At 38.4% G+C, this 26,778-nt stretch overlaps 1 protein-coding gene across 1 annotated transcript in view; it reads left to right on the top strand.

Annotated features, from left to right (window-relative positions):
* Positions 1-26,778, top strand: part of LOC126457597 (cytoplasmic dynein 2 heavy chain 1) — an 808,157-nt gene that overhangs the window by 300,877 nt on the left and 480,502 nt on the right. The window contains exons 24-27 of the mRNA XM_050094037.1: positions 3,027-3,243; positions 5,328-5,558; positions 15,915-16,127; positions 24,554-24,735. Of these exons, the coding sequence (XP_049949994.1) occupies positions 3,027-3,243; positions 5,328-5,558; positions 15,915-16,127; positions 24,554-24,735 (843 nt within the window). The remainder of the gene's footprint in view (positions 1-3,026; positions 3,244-5,327; positions 5,559-15,914; positions 16,128-24,553; positions 24,736-26,778) is intronic.

Below are 26,778 nucleotides of genomic sequence, written 5' to 3'. Positions count from 1 at the left end.
TTACCATGTATGCTTTCGTGTTTCCTGCTATCTCATTTAAATCCTGTCTGCCTAATCAACTACGAAACTAGAGACAACAGCAAACGCAGAAGAATATACGTATCGTGTCATGTTTATATATTATTCTTATGCCTAATAGTGATACAGTTAGAAATGAAGCACGGCAACTGACTAGATTTTTAAATCTAAGACGACTCTAATTTCTGTGCAGAATTTGACGTACTAAAGAAGCGGCCGCAAAGATTTTCAAACGGGGAAAAATTTTCGCCTAACTCTTGTTCAGAACATGTTCTATCATACGCAGTCTATTATTTGGTTCTTGTTGATCATTATCAAAGAAAGCAGCAGTGTAAGTAACAACAAATAGCAGTCTCTTGCCATTGTTTCGCTAATGAGACGATTCCTCTCTCTTGTTTTTTAATTGTAAGCGGCGGTAGCACGCACAAAAGCAAGCCATGCCGCGAGCGGCGACAGGCCGTAAACACGCACTATCAGAATGCGACAAACAATGTATGACACAGCACAGTAATGCATTTTCAGCTTAGAGTGACATAAATACCTATAACAAAGAAAACGGCACTTATCAGATCAAAGCAAAAAAAGCAATCGATCCAAACCAGACGAAGCACGTGAAAAAGGAAGGGTACCCGTATAAATACGGACGGAACGCCTGACGCATAGCAATGGCTACGTGGTAAAGCTTAACTGCTAAGCTTACGACTCGAACCAAACTACTGTAGCTGTATCGTCATTCATTATACCTAAATTGTGTCTCATATTAGAATGGACCAACTTTGTTTCGATTTGGAGGTGTGGCCTAAAACTTTTCTCTCCCCTTGAATTTCGAGTCTCAGATTTCAGGTGCAGCTTAGATTCGGGAAATTTTTTTTTCCTTTATTTCGAGTCTCATTTTTCAGGTGCGGCTTAGATTCGAGTGCGGCTTAGATTCAAGTAAATACGGTATTTAAGCTGTTTAAATGTCTTGTAATGTCAGTTAGGAAGGCCAGGTCTTCTACCCATTTCTCATCGCTGAGTGATGGTTGCCTCTCTCCTTTCATTTCCATAAATAATGCAATTTCTTCCCAAACTGTGGAAAATACAATGAGAACTTTGCCTCCACTAAGCCACTGTAATGTGGAGTGATAAGGAATGTCAGCGTAGGCTGCTTTCAGGTCATGCAAAGAGCCTTTGAACTGACAGTGGTTGACACTGTGGAGCCTTACAAAATGTACACACTTCACCTTGAACTTCACAATGTCAGCACATTTCACACTTTTAGCACAATGGGCTTCCTGGTGCACAAAATATTGTAGGCTTGATATTTCTTTCTGAAATTCCATCTTTATGTTTTCCTTCAGACGAGTCAAAAAACCTTGCTGGCTCGCAACCATTTGCAGTGCACTGTCTGTTGCTATAGAACACAGCCTGTCCCATGACAAGCACTTATTTTCTACAGACTCACAAACAACCTCAAATATGTCTTCACTTGTTGTATACTCCATCGGTATCATGTCTAGCAGCTCCTTGAAAACCTGTCGTTCTAAATTAATACCCCTCACAATGTAGCAAGCTGAGCAATGTCTGTGATATCTATAGCTTTGTCAAGAGCTAACAAAAAAGCTATAAAAGTCTGGCACTTCTGTTTTAGTTGATTTTCCAAATCTGTGCTTGTATTGTGAATCCAGTGAGATACTGTTTGCTTGGAGAGGCAAACTCCATCAAATTTCATAAAATCTGCTGGCGTTAAGCACTCAACAACAGTGAGCAAGCATGATTTCACCAAGGGATCCATTGAGAATGGTGGTCCACTTGTTGCAACTTTGTAGCTTGTTTGAAGCACCACATCAATTCAGTCTACAGTAGTAGCACAAAACATATGTAATAATGAAATCAATACAAATACAGAGTGTGTAGAAGAAGTATGTATTCATTAATTATATCTATGTACTTATTTTGCCTCAGATATACCTGTTGCTGAACTTCGTTCTTCAGCGCAACTGTCCGGCTCGTCGTACTGAGTTGATTGAGAAAACATGTAGTGATGCTGTATCTTATACTTCTTTGTGACACAACAAGACACTGAGGCAACCCATCTTTCTCAACAAACAAAAACCGTTCTTTCCAACTTGGTGAAAAAGGCAATGGGCTGCTTCTGGAAATCATTGTCATCACTAAGTCCACTACAAAGCACAAGACGTAACTAAGCGACAGGCACATAATGCAGCAGTGCATACGCACAGTTAGATTGACCCTTACGGGCAGCCTATCCCCTAGCACCTGCTCGCTGGGCGAGTCTGTGAGTGCCCTTAGGTGCCTGTGCCCCATGGGGCTGACTTTGAACAGCCTGCCTGATATGATTACTTTGTTGTCTGTCTCTCTGTCTGTTAAGACCCCTTCTTCTCAGGAATGGGTAGCTGTATCAAGTTGAAATTCACATCAAATATTAAAGTCTTTGGTCCCTTGATTGTGTAAGAAATTAAAGCTTCTAAGTCAACACAGTCAAAATATACAGCATTTTATGCCACATGTTTTTATGCTTGCAAGCCTACCCATTAATTAGAATGATTTAAGTCTGTGTAGACAAAAGATATTTAAAGAAAGTGATGGAAGATGAGGAGTGTTTCGGATAAGGTGAAAACTAGTTGTAAAATGTCTAGATATTATAAGATGAATCTAGTGGATAGTAACCGTAATTGTTGCTGATTATTATAATCAATACTAAGAATGTGAGCCATAGAGCTTTTCCTTGGATTTATTGTACAAAATGAAGAGCAGCATTACGTAATCTGTTTTATGCCTGGAAACATATTTCACTCAATAATCAGTATTTTAATTTCATGTTATAACAGATTTGCTCCTACTTTACATCATAACACTGGAACTGTGCTGTGACTCTAATAAGTTAGCTTACTGATTAGTAGTTAAGCTCTAGTCTTTGTCCCTTGACCTTATTATCATATGTCTATTTAGGTGTAGATATTGTCCATTATATCTGGTGGTTGAAATAATTAAATTCTTTATTACAGATGGGTATATTTGGAACCCATATTTGGTGCTGGAACATTGTCACATGATTTGGCTCGTTTTCAACGTGTTGATCGTGACTTCCGTTTGATCATGTCAGATGTAGCACGTGATCCCAGAGTAGTGATGCTCTGTAAAGTGCGTGGTCTCTCTCACATGCTGGCAAGACTGCGTAATCAACTGTCTCTTTGCCAAAACAGTCTAAACACATTTTTAGAGGTATGAATAACAATTATATTTGCTACACAGTGAACTTTTACAATATTTTCCTGGAATGGTAGGTAGTTTGTTACAGTTTTTGAAGTATTTATAGAAAATAATATGGACACTGTTAAACTGTGTGGCTGTGTTCATTTTCTTCTCATCAGGGTCTCTCTTAATATTTGAAAATCCATTAGTGTTGTTCAGTGCCTAAGCCACAAATGTTCTTGCATTTTAGATTAATCTTGATGAGGAAAGAAATAAACTCTCAGTTCCAGGATATAATCATTAATCCTTCCATTTGGTAAGGAAAGAAAGAAATCCTCAATTCTGTGGAGTAATCATTAATCTTTCCATTTTCTTTGTTCAGAACTTTACCATGTGCTGAAATTCCAAATCAATCAGAGGCAAAGTAGGTGTAGGGCTAATACCACATGTTTATATTATGTATACCTGTTAAAAAATTCATGTTATGCTCAAAGATAACTCATCCATAATCTGACTGGAGGGCAGCTGCACAGCCAAAACAACCAAACTATGCCTGACCAATATTTCCAATTTTTTGTTTTAGGAATAATTTCTAAAGTATTGGAATTGTTAATGAGAAGAAGGTAATGATATCCTTAGTGTTGTGCTGCTTGCGTTTGATAGAATTTCAAGAGTTTTATAAAGTTTGTTTTCTACAGTGGGATAGACAGGTGTCACAGATATTATTAAAAGGCACCCAAATAACTACATATACAAGGTGTGATCAAAAAGTAATGGGAATTGTTTTAATATCATGGGTTTTACACATTTGATTTTCAAAATTTTTTCTGTCTTGGTGGTACCCATGTTTCTGATGCATGTCTGCATTTTCAGCTGTTTTGAATATTTACTTATTGTTGATATTGTTATACATGTTATACATGTCTTCGAGTGCTCAAGGAATTTTTACTTTCGCAAAGATGGCCCAAAGAATTTGCATTAAATTTTGCTTGAAAAATGGAGTTAAGTGCAGCACTGCATTCAAAATGTTGACCTTGGCTTTTGGCAAATCTGCTATGAGTCAGACAAGATTTTGTGGGTAGTATAAACATTTCAAAGAGGGTCGAGAAGACATTGAAGATGATGACTGACCTTAGACTCCTTAGCACATCAGTTACTGATGACAGTCTGGAAGAAGTAAAGAAACTAGTTCTGGAAAATTGTCGAATCACCATCAGAGAGGTTGCTGATGATTCCAGCATATCGTTTGACTCATGCCAAGCAGTTTTCTTGGCTGGTTTTGGCATAAATCGTGTAGCAGCAAAGTGTCTTCTGAAATTGTTGAATTTCAACCAAAGATGACGTGAAGTAGACATCACTCAGGAGTTAGTGTATGAAGTCGACAGCAATGCAGAACTTCAAAAGAAAGTTTTAACAGGTGAAAAACTTGGGTATTTGGTTATGACATCAAAAGCAAGCCAAATTGTACCAATGAAAATAGCCTGAAGAGCCAAGACTGAAAAAAGAAATCAGCAAGTTATAAATGTTGTCATTTATTGTGTATTGCTCATGTCTTCTTTTATGGTAACCATACGTGCATGGTCCAAGATGACTGTGGGTTCATGAATTTGTTTCCTGGTTACTGCTCCTCTCTTCTTCTAGTTAATTTCTGTGAGTTAATTGCAGCCATTAGCAGTCCAAAAGTGAAAGTGACACCCATAGCCAGTACACAGTATCTAATTACAGCTTTTTGATTCTTAAATTTTCCTATTTATTTGAATCAGTTTCTAGCTCTGTTTCTATATAGAATTTCACATGACTAAAAGATTTTTTTATGGGTGTTTGTTTTCTATGAAGATTTGTTCATCCATTCCGTATTGCTATTTGATCTCTCACTTAAGGTTTGGTGCTCTATCTGTGCTCTCCCACATTTTACCAGGCCTTCTCCATCTTCTCCATTTCCATCTCCATCTCCATCAATCTTCTGTGTGTACCGTACCAAATTTGTACTAACTCAATGCTTTTTTTTTATATAAATGCTCATATTTCAGAACAGCCATAAATAGTTTTTATGATATCCCATGTGAAGTGTAACTGAAGTCTATAATCATATATCCTAATCTTATTTGTTACAGGAGAAGCGTTCAGCATTTCCTCGGTTTTATTTTCTTAGTGATGATGATCTTCTTGAAGTACTTGGTCAGTCAACAAGGGAACGAGTAATCCAGGCTCACTTACGTAAATTATTTGCTGGTGTACATACAGTTAGTTTGGACAGCTCTGGACAGTTGGTGACTGCAGTGCATTCTCTTGAAGGTGAAATTGTAACATTAAAGAAAGCTGTTAGCATCAGTAATGATGTAGAAGTAAGTATAAATATGGTGATGAAGAGTACCAGAAATTATCCATAATGTTCTGATAAAATGGGATGTTCTTGGTGCCTTGTTATTAATTTTTACTATTATCCAGTCAGTTTAAAGTACAATGCACAGTGAGGTGGAGATTTTTTTTTTTTAATGGGACTCAACTGCTGAGGTCATTAGTCCCCTAGAACTTAGAACTAGTTAAACCTAACTAATCTAAGGACATCACAAACATCCATGCCCGAGGCAGGATTCGAACCTGCGACCGTAGCGGTCTTGCGGTTCCAGACTGCAGCGCCTTTAACCGCACGGCCACTTCGGCCGGCTGGAGAAATTGTTATAAACAGGGTTTATCATAAGGGTGATGATAACTGAATTGTAAAATCAGTAGATTTAGGTTTGCTTCACATTTTCTTATCAGTCTTAGCAGTTTCCATGATAATAGTGTCACAAGCGGAGTGGAGATCAAATGATAGTTTTCTAAAGTTTCTTCTCACAACTTTTAGCAACTACCCTTAATAGTATTTCCACATTTTAAGAAAAGCTGGTCACTATATACAAAAGTTCATTGAATGTTAACACTATGAAGTTATTCATTCCGTAAATCCAGCCTGCAACATTGTTGTTGGAACAACTTTGTAAATTATATTTGATTAAGTTTTGTTACATCAGGGTAGTGTGCTGGCATAGTCATCAGTGCAAACTGATGTGTTAAGTACGAATAAATGTCATCATGGCTTTTACAATAATCATTTGCTACAGTTAAAAATAATAAGACTAATTACATCCAGCCTATCTCAAAAGATCATTGTTTGATTAATATTTTATTTATTGATGCAAGTATTGAAATGCATTTTCAAATGTATATATATAGACACACACATACTAGCTTTTTATCCAAAGCTTGAGCTGCATTCGCATTTGCATCATACGTTACACACATATCCTCCTGCCTCTTCTCTCTGTCCATATTGTCCTCTCCCTTCTCCCTGACTGGACTCACTTTCGGGAGGACAATGGTACAGACCTGTGTCTGGCATCCAGATTTAGGTTTCCCATGATTTCCATGAATTGCTTCTTGCAAATGACTAGATGGTTCCTTTGATAGGGCATGGCCGATCTACTTTCCCATCCTTCCCTAAACCGATGGGACTGTTGACCTCACTATTTGGTCCCCTCCCCCAAACCAACCAACCAACTTTCCCTCTGTCCGTCTCCTCCTCACACACTGTTTCTGTCCATTTTCTCCTCAACTGTCTCTGCCGATCTCCTGCTCTACCCTCTCTCTGTCCACCTCTGTATTCCCCCATTTCTCTGTCCATCTCTTCCTTCCCCCTCTCTCTTTCAATTGCCTCTTCACCCCAATCTGTCTCATTCTGTCCCCCCTCTCATTCGGTCCCCTCCTCACCCCTTCATATCTCACCCTCCACTATCTCTGTGTCCATCTCCTCCTCCGCCTCTCACTGTTCAGCTCCTCCTTCCCCTTCTCTTGGTCCATCTCTCCCTTCCCCCTTTTCTCTGTCCATCTCCTCCTCCCACCTCTCTGTCCATCACTTCCTCCTCCCTTCCTTTGCCCATTTTATCCTCCATCCTCTCTCTGTCTGTCTCCTATGTCAGTCCAATGGAAGCTGGTTCTTACCCACACAGTACTTCATTCCAGACAGTAAGTAGTATGTGTACGAAGTTTGGTTGAAGTCAGTCCAGGGATTTAGGAGGAAATATGGAAGACACACACACACACACACACACACACACACACACACACACACACACACACACACACACTTTGTATTGTACACTACAATTAGAATTAGCTCAGCTGTTGTTCAAAATTTGTTATTAATTTATTGTATTACACATTTAAGAATAAGAGCTTCAATAATTTTAGTGCAATTAAATATAAAATCTGAACTTGGATATAAAAAATGAAAACTACGAGGGCAGTTCAATAAGTAATGCAACACATTTTTTTTTCTCAGCCAATTTTGGTTGAAAAAACCGGAAATTTCTTGTGGAATATTTTCAAACATTCCCGCTTCATCTCGTATAGTTTCATTGACTTCCGACAGGTGGCAGCGCTGTACGGAGCTGTTAAAATGGCGTCTGTAACGGATGTGTGTTGCAAACAACGGGCAGTGATCGAGTTTCTTTTGGCAGAAAACCAGGGCATCTCAGATATTCATAGGCGCTTGCAGAATGTCTACGGTGATCTGGCAGTGGACAAAAGCACGGTGAGTCGTTGGGCAAAGCGTGTGTCATCATCGCCGCAAGGTCAAGCAAGACTGTCTGATCTCCTGCGTGTGGGCCGGCCGTGCACAGCTGTGACTCCTGCAATGGCAGAGCGTGCGAACACACTCGTTCAAGATGATCGACGGATCACCATCAAACAACTCAGTGCTCAACTTGACATCTCTGTTGGTAGTGCTGTCACAATTGTTCACCAGTTGGGATATTCAAAGGTTTGTTCCCGCTGGGTCCCTCGTTGTCTAACCGAACACCATAAAGAGCAAAGGAGAACCATCTGTGCGGAATTGCTTGCTCGTCATGTGGCTGAGGGTGACAATTTCTTGTCAAAGATTGTTACAGGCGATGAAACATGGGTTCATCACTTCGAACCTGAAACAAAACGGCAATCAATGGAGTGGCGCCACACCCACTCCCCTACCAAGAAAAAGTTTAAAGCCATACCCTCAGCCGGTAAAGTCATGGTTACAGTCTTCTGGGACGCTGAAGGGGTTATTCTGTTCGATGTTCTTCCCCATGGTCAAACGATCAACTCTGAAGTGTATTGTGCTACTCTTCAGAAATTGAAGAAACGACTTCAGCGTGTTCGTAGGCACAAAAATCTGAACGAACTTCTCCTTCTTCATGACAATGCAAGACCTCACACAAGTCTTCGCAACCGAGAGGAGCTCACAAAACTTCAGTGGACTGTTCTTCCTCATGCACCCTACAGCCCCGATCTCGCACCGTTGGATTTCCATATGTTTGGCCCAATGAAGGACGCAATCCGTGGGAGGCACTACACGGATGATGAAGAAGTTATTGATGCAGTACGACCAGTGGAATGGTACCGTGCAGGCATGCAGGCCCTCATTTCAAGGTGGCGTAAGGCCGTAGCATTGAATGGAGATTACGTTGAAAAATAGTGTTGTGTAGCTAAAAGATTGGGGAATAGCCTGGTGTATTTCAATGCTGAATAAAACAACCCTTGTTTCAGAAAAAAAATGTGTTGCATTACTTATTGAACTGCCCTCGTACATAATCAGACAAAAGTATCATATCTATTTAAAATTTTGGCTGCCAATGCTGCAAGGGTAATTCAAAATTGTTGGTTTCTCTTTTGCAAAATAGATTGCTTCTTGAGACAATGCAATTAACTATTATGAAAACAGCGGCAGATTATCATTCTGCAGCTCCTTTTTTTATAAAAAAAAAAAAATTGTTGCTTCCTCAGTCACATTAAATTGCTGCTGTTTATATCTCAGTGCCAATTCAGTGTCATTGTGACTGCATTCATATTTATTATAGAATGTGCCCTACAGATAGAGGTTCATGTATGTGAACACAATGCTGCTACTTAGTATGCAGCAGTTGAGAATTATATAGGCCAAACACAGCAGATGTTGCATGAATCAGTTCCATTAACTTTTAAACATAAGCAAGATACAGCATAGACAAGTATATTAATACTGAAGACTTCTGAAATCAGAGGCAAAGACACTATGAGGCAATGACACTAATACCAATTTCACTCATCTTTGTACTGGCGTGGAATTAGATTGGAGCAATACTCCTGCATTTTCGTTTGTGAATGAATATTTTAAAATGGACTTCAGCATTTCTGTTTTGCTTTGTCACCCTCAATTTCAGGCCTTGTCACATCTGGACACTTAAGTTGTGTGCTACTAACAGACTCTATTATATATGGGCAGAAATTCTTTGGACTTTGTTAGAGATCTTTTGCTAATATTGTGTGAATGGTTATTATGAAGGATTCACACTTCGCCCTCTTGACAGCCACATTTCGTGGCACATGATTTGTTGTACACCTACTATGCAATAGTCTCTGTTTCTCTAGAAGTTAGTGGTTATTATGAAGGCTTCACACATTACCCTTTTGACAGCCACATTTTGTGGCACGATTTGTTGTACACCTATTATGCAACAGTCTCTGTTTCTTTAGAAGTCACTTTATGTTAACTATACCATGAAGGGTCCCTCCTATCAAGAACTGTTCTGGTAGGTATACATCTGTCATGCACAATGTCAGCTATTCTCCTGAAAGTCGAGCCATTGTTCTTCTGCATGCTTCTGACCGGGGCTAAATGTTTCAAGAGTGTCATTGAAATATGACAGTACTGTGTTTTCATCTAGTTTGCTGAACATATTAATCTTTTTATGTATTTCAGTCTACATTGGTATTCACTGTATCTTCAACTGCTTCTAAGTTGCTGTTACCAATTTCAATACAGACATCCTAAGAGAGATCCTGAGCTGGTAGACACGTGAAGATAAATGCCAACTTTTCCCCAATCCCCTGCTTACAATATTCCAAGAACCAATATTAAATGAGGAATATAGGAATATTCAATCTCCTACATATTGCTCTCATTTGGACTGAGAAAATAAGGCTAAAGTAATGAAATAGGGAAACCCTAATAATGACACAATGGGAAGTACTCTCTGCAATACATTTCACAGTGGTTTGCACTGTATTGTAGACATAAATTTGGGTGTAGATGTAACACTATTATGAGAAGGAAAGTTGCCGCTCACCATGTAGAGGAGATGCTGAGTCACAGATAGGCACACACAGTTAAAGCTTTCGGTCTTTAAAGCCTTCATCAACAACAGACACACGTTCGCAAGTGCAAGCATGTGTGCGTGCGTGCGGATGCAGTATGTCCGTGACATACTGTTGTACCATTTGATTTCCATCTGCCGCTACCAGCTATGATGTGAAGTCATAGCTGAGAGCTCTCTGCAGCATGATGTCAGGGGAAATGCCACTGTTCCTCTCCATTACATTGGAAGAATGCGACCTAGGTCACCATCTTACTTATTGATGATGTTCATCTGGGGTAGTGCAGAGATACAGTTGATTGCTGAGTGCAGTGTGATGCCATTCATTAGCACTCTGTGCTTCCTGGTCACGTCACTACTCCAAACACAGCTGTATGTATTGTGATGTTAGTAACAGCCTATGCATGGGACAGTAATTCCATAGTCTGGCTGCTGCTATTTTATGACCAATGGTGCAGCATGATACGGCTTGTTGTAGGGAGTCCATTACTGCTTTTTTGATTGCAGGTGCCGATGTGGAAGTGTTATATGGCGATCTTCCTTTGTGATGGTCAGATGTGATTGACCAGAACTTTATTGATGTATTAGCGTGCCTTCATGTTTTTATGCATCCAACTTCAGGTCACTGTCGTATCCGAATATTCCATAAGTACGGTTTTTGCAGAATTCAATCCGCTGCGATTTGAAGACCCACACCGTGGTGTTTCAAAATTTTTTAGGTGCTAATAATGCTGTTTCACACAAGTAGGTGGCACTGAGTGGCATCTCCTTGCCCTTCTTAGTGATCACTCAACATCTGATGCTGTTCACGCACTATAGATCCCTACCAGTTCTGAAAACAGTCCTAAACACAAACAACACTAATTCACTCTGAAAACTGTTCCACCTGTAACACCAGAATTGCAACCCCAGTCATTTACAGACACACCAATGTTGTGTATTCATGGGGCTTCACTTTTTTGTCGTGCAGTATATATTTGCTGATACCATTTTGTATTGAGTGATTCACTGCAAAAGTTTTGAGAAGAGTTTTCTAATGGAATGTTAATTCTCACTTTCTGTGAGTAGGCTAAGAATAGCACATTTATTAAGTGATCCATACTACTATGAACTTTTACTAGTTATTATAGTTGGTGCCAAGGCTGAGTTTTTTCCCTTCTGCTCAACACTCAGTCACTGTCAGCTTTAAACTGGAAAGGGAACACCTGTTGTACAATTATTATGATTTCAGTAGTCAGTTAATTGAGTCGTAAAGCACTATGCAGTTGCAGGAGAATTTCAGGAAACTCTCAACATCCTGTGAAGAAGTATTTATGTGTTTTTTTTTCTAATCCCGAAGAAGAAGGGCTTCACTGGAGGACAAGTAGGAGACAGGACATTTGAAATGATGTTTGATAGCATTCTGACCTGAAAGTTATGCTACAAATTAAATCAAAATTCTCGTCTGAAATCTTACTTGTCTGTGTCCAAGTCAGAAAAGTTTCAATGTGATGAATATCTCGTTTTTTTTCTGATGAGTGAAAGAGCATTGATATGAAATTGTGCGAAGAAATCTTGTGAGTATTCTTTAAGAGCACCTCTAAATGTGTGCCATATATTACTCTTGTTGATGAAATCTGGATTTATCAGTTTGATCTAGAAATCAAGTGTTTGAGAACACTGATGAACATCCTCCAATTGAAGTGAACCATCTAGTAAATGCCAAAAACAAAATTCTGACAACTTGCTTTCTGAAAAGTGATCATGTTGCATTCTGCCTCTGGAAGAATGTCTGCCCCTGGTAGCTGAGTTGTCAACGTGATGGAATGTCCTACCTAATGGCCCAGATTTGATTCCCGTCTGGGTCAGAGATTTTCTCCCCTCAGGGACTGGGTGTTGTGTTATCCATATAATCATCCTTTCATCCCCATCTACACGCAAGTCGCCCAAGTGGTGTCAACCCAAAACTCTTGCACCGGGCAAATGGTCTACCCAATGGGAGGCCCTCACCGCATGGCACTTTCTGGAAGAATCAAGGGTTTTTTACTGTTCGTTAGTGACCATTGGTATGCGTACAAAAGTGTTTGAATCTGTGAGAAGTGTGCCCAAGGAAAAGACTTTGGTGCGTTATCCTGTGTGAAGACATTGCATCTACACTCGTAGCTAGTCCCACTTTTCAGTCATGAGGACCTATCCTCCTTGCCATCTTGCATGCAAGAGTGTTCACCATCCTGAAAGAAGCTGCTAACATCTTTAAAAGTAAGCTTACAGGCTTGAAGAAAATGAGTGTAAATTCTGCTTACATACCTGGTTTATGAGAATGTGGAAGTTGTCAGGTTCTACTTAGTAAAGTATCATGATGTTGGAAATATAAAGCTCTATTATGCTTTCGTGTTAAAGTTGCACGAAAAGTATTTTTAATAGCAATCATTCTCCACAGCTAACATTTGAGTGTATATTTCCATGTACAGATTTATAGATGTTTCCTTACATTTGTATAGAGCCTACTGTATCAAGACAAGGGTCTGATTGCTGTACAAATAAGAGCTCTCTTTGATACATGCTATGCAAATGTATCCTATTGCTACAATCCTTTTCAATAATTTTGTTTTGAAAAATAAACAAAGCTTTTGCCAATAGAACAGTGTTAATTGGAGACAGCCTGCATCACTGTGGACTGTTGCAAATGTTTAATACTGTACAGCTTACCAAAAATTGTTAGAATTTCCAATATATAAAAATTTAATACTCAGGCATTGGCTAGTTAATTTATGTCATCATTTTAGGGACTTTTTGAGTTGTATCTTAGTGATATTTTGAGGGTTATTTCTAATCATAATCTGTGCTTCACTTATTCTTGATTAGTTAGCCACCTTTCCAACAATGCTCTTACTTTCTCATGAGAAGAAGTATTGGTAATTTTCAGCTTTGATCAGGTGACTACCATCAATAACCCTTTTTTCACTGTGGATGCATAACATGCCTGGTCTCTTACGGGAATCGGGGACCTTTGAGTAAGTGGTTTATGCTTATGTGACGCTACAACAGGCTGAGAATATGGGCTGCAAGGGTAAGCTTGCTTGGATGGGAAAGGCAGTTAAGATGACTGTTTGCATAAAGATGGAAATTCTGGTTTGAGTCTCACTCCGGCACAAATTTTCACCTGTTACCATTGAGATATTTCAACGCCCAGATGCAGCTAATGTCAACGAATAACACAACTTATAGGCCACTGAACATTGATCAAAATAAAAAACTAAATACAGTGAGTAATAGGTTCAGTGGACACTGAACTGGACGGATAATTTATTGACCAAACCTTACAGCAGTGATGAAGCCTTCCATGCCATGTAAAAGTTATTTAGCATTTCCCATTAACTTCATATTGGCCTTCATCATTGAACCCTAGAAAGGATTTACAAAAATAATTTAGCTGCTTAATTACACTAGTTGGATTCAATGATACCGAAATATCAAATTCCACTTCAGATGCAACTTGGCTACTTTAATTTTACTTATACCCTCGAACAAATTTATTCACATTGTCAGGTGGACTCAAAAATGGGTTACAAATGACCAGAAATTTTACAGCATTGTTTTTTTGTGTATAAATAGATTAATATATTTGCATTCTCTTCCTGGATTTTCAGACTTTCAAGACTAATGACTCCAAGCAATCATTATTTCACACATAGGGGAATGAACAACTTTCTTTATTTGTGTCTGTGATCACTAGCTAGTTAGGTCCTCAGACTACCAGTTTTAGTCAGCAAGATCAACAATGACCAATGTCATGTCCATTTCGAAAACGTGTCCTAATATAATGGAGCCACAGTGGCATCATCAAAAGATATTTTGTGTTTATCTTTTGAAAATGCCACAATGGCTCCATTATATTAGGACATGTTTTTTAAACAGATCTGAAAATGGTTATTGCAGACCGAAGCTGGTAGTCTGAGGACCTATCTAGTGAGTGATCATAGATAGACGTAAAGAAGTTTATAGTACATTTTCTGGATCACTGTTCTATTTGTGACCATGTCACAGCTTGTGAAAGAATAAACAACGTTTCCTGCCTTCTACTAGTGCTCAGTATTGCTTATACAATTATGGAATTTGTTGTTTAGTGACTGGCACCAAGTTTCATGGTATCTTGAAATGTCTTGCTAACATTTGTGCATACTCTGTGTATTTGGACCCATCTGCCTCTGTGGTTGTAATGGTGCCTAATATTTGTCAAATTGCTTGTCTCAAATCCATCAGGCTCCACATTCCATCAAAAATGTCCTCTCACATGTTTCATATGCCTTGAACACACATGATATGGCACTTTTTTGAAGACAAATTAATTAAGTAATTATTAAGAGAACCCAGTATCTTGTACTTGATGGTGATTGTTCATCAGAGACAAGGGTACCATCAGGAGCACCCCAGGGAAGTGTGATAGGACTACTCTTATTTTCTGTATCGTAAATGATGTGACAGATAGCTGTGGGCAGCAATCTGCAGTTGTTTGCTAATGCTGTTGCGTAAGGGAAGGTGTCACAGATGAATAACTGTAGTACTATTCAAGATGCCTCAGACAAAATTTCTAGTTGGTGTAATGAATGACAGCTAATTCCAAATGTAGAAAAATTTAAGTTTAAGCAGGAAAAACAAACTCGTGTTTTCATATACAGCATTAGTAGCATTTTGCATGCCACAGTCACATTGTTTAAATATCTGAGCATAACACTGCAAAGCAATATGAAATGGAATGAGAATGTGAGGGTTGGGGTAAGGAAGGTGAATGGTTGACTTTGGTTTATTGGTAGAATATTAGTTAAGTGTGGTTCTTCTTTAAAGCAGACTACGTATAGGATGCTAGTGTGACCTATTCTTGAGTGCTGTGTGAGAGTTTGGGATCCCCATTAGGTTGGATTAAAGGAAGATATTGAAGCAATTCAGAGGCATGCTGCTAGATTTGTTACCAGTAGGTTCAAATAACATGCTAGTATTACAGAAATGCTGCTAGAACTCAAATGGGAATCCCTGGAGGGAAGGCGATGCTCTTTTTGAGAAAAATTATTGAGAAAATTTAGAGAACCAGCATTTGAAGCTGACTCAGGATGATTCTACTGTCACCAATGTACATTTCTTGTAAGGACCACACAGATAAGATATGAGAAATTAGGCCACATATGGAAGCACTTAGTTGTTTTTCCTTCACTCTGTTTGTGAGTGGAACAGGTAAGGAAAGGAAATGAGTGGTAGTGATATGTGGTATATCCTCCACCACACATTGTACAGCAGCTTGCAGACTATGTATGTAGTTGTAAATGTTCTTTAATTAATGCAAATCTCAAAATTTTTTGTGAACTTCATATTTCACCAGCAGCCATCTGATTCTGTGATGCAGTTTTTATGGTTTAAAAGATATTTGGCTCTGAATTTTGTGTTTTCATTCCAGTATGTACATTCATTCCCATGATCCGACAGTTTCTTCTGCTCAGCCAACAAGTATTTGAATACTATTTGTTACGTCACTGATAAATTTTGCTTTCTTTCTATTACATTTTTTCCTGGTGTTTTCAGAAATGGCTCAGTGATCTTCTGAGTGAGATACAGTCAACATTACAGAGACTTCTGACTGAATGTTTGTTGGATATACATCAAAATGCTTCAGGAGCTGATCCCAACAAATATCCTGCCCAGATTCTATGCCTTGCTGAAAATATACACTTCACAGAGAAATGTGAAAAGGCTATTTCATCAGGAACATTGCCAATGCTGCACAATTCATTAAAGGTTTGTATTTGGGTTCTATGGATTTACCATGCATGTGATTGCTGTTTTGCTACATTAATGAAGAAGTATTTTATGATCATATATTCTATGTAATCACAAAGTAACGTGCTTGAAAAGTCACTCTTCGGTGTTCTTCTTTGGCACGCCAGTTTAGAAATGTGCAATATTCAGCTAAATGAAAAATCCATATGGCACATGTGTTTATTTATATATAAGAACATATGTACTAGATTGTGTGCTGATTTAAAGTCCTAGATTGACGTGTTTTACTGTTCACATTGCTTCTGCATAATCTTTCATTGATTGTATCAGTACCCATTTGTATTGTGATATATTGTAAAATTCCAAACATTTGCAAGTGCCACGGTGATAAACTCAAATTATTATGGTTAATTCTAGGCTTAATCGTGCTCTTTAAAATCTTTGAGAACGGTAGCCCTGTTCTCTTTCAAAACAATCGTTCTCTAATTTCATTGTACCGTTACATGAGAAATAGGTTATCTTGAGATTTTTGGGCGCTTACAAAACTATATTTTTGTAAGTTACTGGTAGGAGTGTTTTGGATTCGTATTTTATTTTGTAGCAAATCAATATTTGTGGTTCACAGTTCTGCCAAAGAATACATCACCCCTGAATTTCATTGTATATCAACACAAATAAATGTTCGTTTTTGGGAATTTCTGGAAGCTACCATTGTCCTTTGCAGAACCCACGAGCAATTTATAGCAAATTGGCATTTGTGATTTAATTACTGTAGCAGACTTTCTAACTAACATATTGGTTACATCTAGTTTTCCCTTAAAGATGAGTAGCCCCATATATATTATCTGCATTTATCAAAAATTAACTCTGTTTTCAAGTCTGCTAACAACTATAACTAACCTCAAAACATTTTAGGAAACTAATAGTTTTTACCATAGGTTTTTGTGTTGTGTTAATAGAAATCTCATTTTGTGAATTTGCTTCAATTTGTATAGGGAATTAGCAACTGTTTGAAACAGACTTAATTTAAAGTTAATTGTTCAGTACCATACACTACATTGCACCAGCCAAAATACAGCCACACTGTGAATGCTGCTTTTGAACACAGGATGAGTTGGTTGATGTTCATAAGTAGCTTGAATCGACCCTACTACTATCAGACAATTGGCAGTTGCTGTGAATTGGTGTGTTGGAAGCACTCCCAAGAGTCGCTCACCTGTGATACCTGTACCGTAGATCCTGTCTCCTCTGCAGAAAGTACAGAATCTGTCATTACTTGTCCATTTAACTGTGATCAACGTCTCAGTGGTAGATCTAGGTGTCCTGTATATGGTGGATGGGGACCAGGAGGGCTCAGGGTGTTGTACCGATCCCCCTAACCAACAGGTTTCGGGTTCTGTCTTTCATTGAAATGGAAAACTGAGCCAGTAAAACTCCCTTCACCTGTTTTTGGGGAAACCTGTTTTGTCTGGTTTCAGGAGGAGGTAAATGCAAAAGGGTAAGGGTCTGTATATCGTCAGCAGTTCAAACGTATGACAAATGATGCTAGCCCTTCAGGAAATGGTCTCATTCAACATGTTGAAGAGGCTATTCCAGCAGCCATTGAAGGAACAGGGTACACCTAGTTGCAGATTGTGGCACATGTTGGAACAAATGATGCCTGTCATCTGGGCTCCGAGGTCATTCTTGGGTCATTCATGTGACTGGCAGAGAAGGTTGACCAGCCTTCACATGGAGTTTCAGTGGAGCTCACAATTTGCAACATTGTTCCCGAGTTAAGTCGAAGGATTGAGCCAGAGACTTTCAGAGTTCTGTGACAAGCTGGGCTGTGACTTCCTGGACTTGTGCAATAGGGTTGAGAACTGTAGACATTCCCCTAATTGGGCCAGGTGTACACTACATATCAGAGGCTGCTACTCAGTAGCTGACTGTGTATGGAGTGCACATAAGGGTTTCTTAGATTAGGCAACTCTCCATCCAATCCAGATAACGATAGCAGTAGGAAATCCAGAAGCCAGTGTAAGGTCAAAAGAAGTGCCTCCCACAGGTGAGAGTATTAAAATCCTAATGGTAAACTGCCAAAACATTTGCAACAAAATGCGAGAGTTTGAGGTGCTCATGAAAAGCAGCGAAGCTCACATAGTACTAGGTACAGAGAGCTGGTTGAAACCTGAAATGGATAGCAGTGAATTTTTTAGGCAAAATTTAAGTGTATATTGAAAGGATAGGCAAATGGGAAAAGGGGGTGGTGTATTTATCCACCGGGATAGAAACTGAAGCTAAATATGAGATCGTTTGTGCAAGACTCAGTATCAAGGGTGGGTGTAAAATGATAATTGGATTCTTCTGCCACCCACCAGACTCATCTCCTGATGTAACCAAAAACTTAAGAAAAAACCACAGTTCACTTATACATAAGTTCCCCAATGATATTGTAATAGTCAATGGAGACTTTAATTGTCTAACAGTTAACTGGGAAAACCACAGTTTTGTTAGTGGTGGGTGTGGTAAGATATCCTCTGAAACTTTACTAAATTCTTTTTCTGAAAACCACATAGAACAGATAGTTAGGAAACATACTCATGATGGAAATGATCTAAGGCAACAAATAGACCTGACCTCTTTGGGAATGCCCACTTCGAAACTGGTATTAGTGACCATGACATGGTTGTGACAAGAATGATTACCAAAATACAAAGAGAACGAAAATAATCAGAAAGATATATATGTTCAGTATACTAGATAAAAAATCAGTTGTGTAACATTTCATTGAGGAACTTGAAACTTTCAGCACAAGGCAGGAGATGTAGAGGAACTCTGGCTCGAGTTTAAAAGAATAGTTGAGCATGTGCTGGACAGATATATATAAACAATAGAACAGTTCATGATGGGAGGTAACCTCCATGGTCTACGGTCACTGTAAAGGAACTCCTAAAGAAATGGAGATTACTGCACAATAGGTGTAAAACAAAGTGTAGAGCTATATGCAGTAAAATGCTGAATGAAACATGTTTCGCTGTCAAGAGATCAATGCATGATGCCTTCAATGACTACCACAGTAGAATATTGTCAAGTGACCATTTACAGGGCCCAAAGAAATTCTTGTCATATGTAAAGGCTGTTAACGGCACCAAAGTTATTGTCCAGTCACTAGTGAATAAGACAGGAACTGAAATTGAGGATAGTAGCGCAAAAGCTGAAACACTTAACTCTATTTTCAAAAGTTCCTTTACAAAGGATAACCCAGGAGAATTGCTCCAAGTTATCTTCGTACCACTGAAAAGATGAATGAAATAAGTATTCGTGTCAGCAATGATGAGAAACAGTTGAATTCTTTAAAATTGAACAGAGATTTGGGGCCCGATGAAATCCCTGTCAGATTTTATGCTGAATTTGCAGCTGAGTTAGCCCCTTTTCTAACTATTACTTGTCATAGATCCCTCGAGCAAAAAACAGTGCCCAGTTCTTGGAAAAAGGCATAGGTCACACCCATTTACAGAAAGTATAATAGAAGTGATCCACAAAACTACTGCCCAATATCCTTGACACTGATTTGTTGAAGAATCTTAGAGCATATTCTGAGTTAAAACATAATGAGGTACCTTAACAGAATGACCTCCTCAGTGCTAACCAACATGGATTTTAAAAGCATTGATCATTTGAAACCCAATTCGCCCCAACTCATATTTTTATCACATGATATACTGAAAGCTTTGGATCAAGGCAATAAGGTAGATGCTGTATTTCTTGATTTCCAAAAATCATTTGACTCAGTACCATACCTACACTTATTGTCAAAAGCACGATCATATGAGGCATCATGTGAAATTTGTGGTTGGATTGAGGCCTTTTTGTTAGGAAGGATGCAACATGTTATCTCAGATGGATAGTCAACATCAGATGTAGAAATAGCTTTGGGTGTGTCCCAGGGAAGTGTGTTGGGACCCTAGCTGTTCATGTTTTATATTGATGACCTAGCAGACAATATTAATAGTAAAATCAGGATATTTGCAGATGATGCAGTTATCTATAATGAAGTACTATCTGAAAAAAACTGCATAAATATTAAGTCAGTAATTAGTAAGATTTCACAGTGGTGCCAAGATTGGCAACTTGCTTCAAATGTTCAGAAACTTCACATAATGGAAAAAATGTAGTATCCTATGACTATAATATGAATGAGTCATTGTTGAATTTGGCCAACTCATACAAATACCTTGGTGTAACACATTGTAGACCTTGGTGTAACACTTTGTCAGGATATGAAATGGAATGATCACATAGGTTCAGCAGGTGTGCAAAGCAGGTGGTAGACTTCAGTTTGTTGGTGGGATACTGGGGAAGTGCAATCAATCTACAAAGGATATTGCTTACAAATCACTTGTGTGACTCATTCTTGAATACTGCTCTAGTGTGTGGGACTCATGCCAGATAGGCCTAACAGGGGATATTGAATGTATACAGGGTAGGGCAGCACAAAAGATCACAGATTTGTTTAATCCCTGAGAGAGGGACACAGAGATACTGAAGGAACTGAACTGGAAGACTCTTGAAAATAGACATAAACTATGCTGAGAAAGTCTATTAACAAAGTTTCAAGAACTGCCTTTAAATGATTACAGTAGGAATATACTACAACCCCTTATGTATCACTCCTAATCCAAGGATATTGAAAATTAGATTAGAATAATTACTGCATACACACAGACATTCAAACAATCATTCTTCCTGCATTCCATACATGAATGGAACAGGAGGAGACACTAATAACTGTACAATGGGATGTACCCTCTGCCATGCACCTCATGGTGGTTTGCAGAGTATAGATGTTGATGTAGATGTAAAAGTTTGTATGAATGCAGATCCATGTAACTCTTACAAATGTGTTGTTTGAATGAGCAAATGTATATTCTGTGTTCAGTGAAAGTAATTAAGTTTCTCCCTGTGCCAGTTGAATAGCAGAGAAGATCGAATTTGTTAATCATCTTCGAACTACTGATCACCAGGTACGATTCCAGAAGCTGGTCAATGGGGGGAGGGGGGGGGGGATATCACTTAACAAAAGGAGAGTTGGTGTCCTCCACCGACAAATTGGTATAATTTGGTGTTGCTTAAAGTAGTTTTTGGTAACTGTTTTGGAGTTCAGGGTAAAAAAAACTTTATTAAACATGGAAGATATTATAATCTCACTGCAACGCATCTACAGAATGTGTGTGCCCAGGAAAATAATACGATTTGACTCAGATGTCCGGTGATACGAAGTTTTTGTCTGGAGTCAGCAATTTTAAGTGTTGGTAGGCATAATGGCATTTTTAGCTTATTTGTTTATTGTAAGTGGTACATTAATATACATCCAAAGTATATTAGTAAATAATAAGACACCCATTTTAAGTTAAATAATATTTATTGGTTTATATAGTAAGCTATTTGCTGCTCTTATTCTTTTGTTAAAATGTGTTTGAAATACATTGCAACCTGTATTGCTACATAATTATATATAAAAAAAATTGAATCTGTTGAAGTAATATATTCGCTGATTTCTGAAGTCATTTTATCCATTGGGAGTGGGGGGTCTATAGCCCCCATAGCCCCCCACCCCTTGCCGTCACCCCTGCTGATCACTATTCATAACATACTAAATAAACAGATCCACGAACCAAGAGTGAATCAGATGTAAAAGAAACTTTTTATTTTTTTTAATTTGAGAATAAAAAATACAAGTGCAGCTCATTTTTCTACATGGCCTCTCCTTTTGAAACACATTTTCCCCAGTGAATTTGCTAACTGTTAATAGCCAGATTCTTAGAGCAATCATATTATTTTATTTGAAATCTCAGATCACATAATATATTTTTTTTTTTTTTTTTTTTTTTTTTTTTTTTTTTTTTTTTTTTTTTTTTTTTTTTTTTTGTAAACTTGCAAGTAATTAAGATTATGGAGCGAAAACATCTTCAGATCTGTCAAAATCACAACTATGATGAACTAGAAGAACACAAAGCACCAGCATATGCAAAATCCCAAGTACCTGTCATCTTACATGAGCTTCAATACTGAGCTGTTCTTATTTGTCTCACATCAAAACTGTGGTTAGACATATAACTGTAGAAGTATGTGTCCTATACTGAAAGTGTTCAGTTTTGTACATGAATGGTATTGTATCTTAGGTTTTGAATACACAACTGTTGTGTGTTTTTATAGTTTGTTGCTGTCATGATTGTGACGTATCTGATGATGATCATCGCTGCAGGAATTTAATTATCTGGACTTTAAAACTTGTGATCAAAGATTTGAATTAAAATGTTTGGCCCTCTCTGTTCAAATTTTTCCAAACTTTGCTAACTTGCATTATCTGTGTTAGAGAGGAGTCTTACCATGTTGTCTCTGTCTGGCCCCAGTAGCTGAGTGGTCATCGTGACGGAATGTCAATCCTACGGTCCCGGGTTCGATTCCCGGCTGGGTCGGAGATTTTCTCCGCTCAGGGAGTGGGTGTTGTGTTGTCCTAATCATCATCATTTCATCCCCATCGACGCGCAGGTCGTCGAAGTGGCGTCAAATCGAAAGACCTGCACCAGGCGAACGGTCTACCCGATGGGAGGCCTTAGCCACATGACATTTCATTTTTTTACCATGTTGTGATGACCGTTTTCAGTTGACACTGATAATAGAAAAACATAGAGAATTTATATCCTGTCCTCGTACAAGTGAAGTTGAGGAAAGTCACAGGAAGATAGGTATGATGGTGTTCAAGTGTTTTCCAACTGAAATCATCCAATTTTTATTTGGTTATGGCTGCTGTATGGGGACACATGCTGTGTTGTAGAGGGATCATTTCTTTTATCAGTAAGTTATGTTGTCAATGGCAATATGCCTGTCTAACCTTGTTCAAAATCTAACCATAGTATGCATTGTGTATTGTTCAACATCCATGGAAGAAGTTGATAACAACACTCCACACAAAAAGTGCTATGGCCTTGCCAGATGACAGCAATCACTGGTGAAGACTCTTCCCTCCAGAAATTTAGCCAACAGACAGTTACACACGTACAAGTTTTGATCAGTTGTCAGAAAGTATGGTACCCACATGACACACTCTTTTCTAAATCCTAGCTCATCTGTTATAACAGGAAAAGTGCTGTCATTACTTATCCTGACCTCATCTGCAATCTCAGAGACCATGAAACACCTCTCACCTTCAAGAAGTTGTTGAACATCACAAATATTGTCTGTGATGCTGGTGCATGGTGCATGGTCGGTATTCACGGCCTTCATTCTCAACATGCTCATGGCACTCCACAGTTCGCTTGGCAAAAGAAAACACTCAGCCTTGACTTTTCCAGTCAGCCTCCTGAGAATTTCACCTAGTTTAATACCTTTCCTATTGAGAAACTTGATAATAATGTGCTGTGGAATGGAGACAGGTAGCTGTTAGTCAGACAATGCGATAATGTCTAATAACGCTAGTGAATAGCCCCACTCAACTGCATCCTCCACTTCTGACATCGTTGCCGAACACTGACAGGACAGGAACCACCACATCTTGGTGTTTGCATGGAGGGTCAAGAGATTTGCTTGTATCGGATTCATTATTGCAATCATACTATAGTGAAGAGAATCTGAAAAATACTACAGTGACATGAAGTAAACATGACAGCTTGCATTCTTAAGAAACTATTTATCATTGTTTTGTAAGTCCATGACTTTTTTTTAACATTGAACTGTGTCCTTATACTGCGGCCTGTTTCATATAAGTTGATCAATTCTGTGGCACTGGGTGAGTATTTTCCTACAAATGTAGTCTTATTCTCTACCAGAAGGTAAAAGCAATTGTAATGTTACAGCCTAAAGGAAAATATCAGGCAGAAATGTCCTAAGCAAAGGAGGGTCAGTACAAACTAACATGTGCTTAAGAAGATCTTACTTTTAAAACAAACAATGCTAGTAAAACTTGTTTGGTAAGTTCATGAAGTTGGAGAATAAGTCTTTGTCGCTTTTGTGTCAGATGTAGTAATTGACATTTTACTAAACTTGTTAATACATAACTACATAATATGTGATGAAGAGCAGTTGCACCATAGGGTGGCAAAAGAAATAATCCCCTGGCCAGTCTCATTTCTTCTGTATTGACTTAGTACTGAAGTACAGGGATTACTCTACTCTTCTTCAGCAGCTAATAAAGATAAGATCTGCATGTATGATGTTTTTAAAATGGAACATGAAAAAGTAATGTTACCTTTCATGATCTTCAGCATAGGGTCAAACATCTTTTTTACTATGTATTTCAGTTCACCGTTAATGTCCCTCAGGTACATGCCTCTCCATGCTCCTCCTTTGTCTCTGCTCGTAGACCCTTTCCCTTCCCATTCTCTTTTTCTCTTCCATTCACTTTATTTCTTCTGTTCTTTACACTTAACTAAACTGCATAACACAATTAAAACTTTGTTCAGTTGCAGCTAAAGTCATACACCACACTTGGACAAGAATTGGTTGATGACAGTGATTCATGTGAACTGGCGCTAAAATTGAAAGCTCTTATGCTTGATACAATAAGAAATATAGATGTTGTGGAGCAACTTATAAATGCAGGGGTGTCCTCTCTGGAAGACTGGTGTTGGCAAAAACAGCTGAGGTAATATTTACTCTTTGATTTTCATTCTGCCAGTATCACAGTTGTCTTATCTATGTTACATTGCCAAGATATTGTTTAGCATTAAATTATGTGAAAGTAGGTGTTCAACTGATATCCCAGAATTCGGATGCTATACTGCTCTCATTTCCACACTCAGTTACAAATTCTTCGAATTTTTCTTGATCGCTATGGTTTCATAACAAAATTCCTAAAATACTGAGGAAGCAAAGACTGTTGCACTTCTCATTCAAAAGAGAATGCACAGATGATGAGAGGCAAAAGTTAATAGAGATTCATGTGTCTGTAAATTATTGATGCATGAAGCATACAACAGCTACCATCATCATACCTGAGCAAAAGACATTGGGGGGATCCCAAGAAAATTCTGGTTCTACATAGAATCGTTAAGCAGTTTGAAGGATTTTTTCCATCAATCATTGACCAGTCTGGTGTGGCAATACAAATAGGAAAGTTAAAGTTTTTAGTTTTGTATTTAAGAAAATGTTCATGCAGGAGGCTTATACAGACATATGCCGTTTGACCATCACACAGATTACTGTAATGAGGACATAGTAATAGGCGTCCATGGCATGGAGAAGCAACTGAAAGAGTTGAAAACAAATAAGTCACCACGTCCACAGAATCCCAATACTGTTTTACAAAGAATACTCTATGGCATTGGCCCCTTGGTTAGCTTGAATTTACCATATCTGAATTTCTCTTTCACTCCTACCCTGTTTGTACCTTATCATGTTAAAGGTACTTTTCAGGATGAATACTAAGTAGTACATGTGTCTCCTTTTATTTATAATACTTATATTATGAAATATATGTACTTAATTACCCATCAACTTTCAAGTGTCTTAACTTTTTTTAAACCTTGTCCTTCAATAAATTTCATGCAATCTTGCGTGTTTGTGACTTTATTTCCGTATCAGAGCACTCCCTTTATGCCACCAGAATACTGTTCCAACTCTTCCGTCTCTACGTTGTTTCCATAATTAATGTGTCATGTGCACATGTCTGTCTGTCCTATCCTGTCGGTTTGCTATACGCACCCTTTCCACCATAAAAAGTGTCACAAGTAACATGCAACACCTAATATTCAGTCATAAAATTTGTCTATGTGTCATTGTCACATTGTCACATGTGTGTTGTTTTCCTCGTATACCCTATGAAGGCAGGTTGTACTAAGATATGAAGCTTAGCAGACTTCTTCTTATACATTTCATGTTAGCAGATATACTTCTCAATATACTTAAGTTTGCGTATAAATGAGTGAAACCCACAGCATTCATAAAAAATACATAAGATATAGACATGGAATGGGTAACAAATTTACATCAGTGTACGAGGTGTGACAATAAAGTAATGAGACTGATGTGAAAAGAAATGTTTCTTACCATTTTAGTCAAATTTAGTGTTGCCTCCTTCAAAGTAGTTCCCTTCTGATTGCACACACTTTTTTCAGCTCTTCTGCCTTTGATGGTAACATTTATGGAACTCATCTTCTGTAATATCCTCCAAGACCCTCGTCACAGGTTTTAGAACATGTTGTGTTGTTTGAAAATGGTGTCCCTTGACTGCTATTTTGACTCTTGGAAATAGAAAAAAAGTTGCATGGAGCAATATCTGGTGAATAAGGTGGCTGTGGTAGTACTGAAATTTGTTTTGAGGTTAAAAAATGCTGTACTGACAGAGCAGTATGGGATGGCGCATTATTGTGATGCAGAATACAATTATCAGCAAGGTTGGCCCGGACACGAAGAACTCTTTTATGAAGTCTTTCTAAAATTTCTTTGTAGTAATATTGGTTAACTGTTTGTCCAGGAGGCACCCACTCCTTATGAACAACTCCCTTGGAATCAGAGAAGCACACAAGCATGCATTTCACTTTTGACTTTGACATGCGAGCTTTTTTTGGTCTGGGTGATCCTTTGAGCACCATTGCGAACTTTGGCATTTTGTCTCTGGTTCATACTGAAAAAACCAACTTTCATCACCAGTGATAACACAGCTCAACAATTCTGGATTGATTGCTGT

The sequence above is a fragment of the Schistocerca serialis genome, chromosome 2 (genome assembly GCF_023864345.2).
Source record: "Schistocerca serialis cubense isolate TAMUIC-IGC-003099 chromosome 2, iqSchSeri2.2, whole genome shotgun sequence".
Classification (NCBI taxonomy): Eukaryota; Metazoa; Arthropoda; class Insecta; order Orthoptera; family Acrididae; genus Schistocerca; species Schistocerca serialis.
The sequence above is the reverse complement of the archived record's forward strand: the minus strand, read 5'-3'. Positions and strand labels throughout refer to the sequence as shown.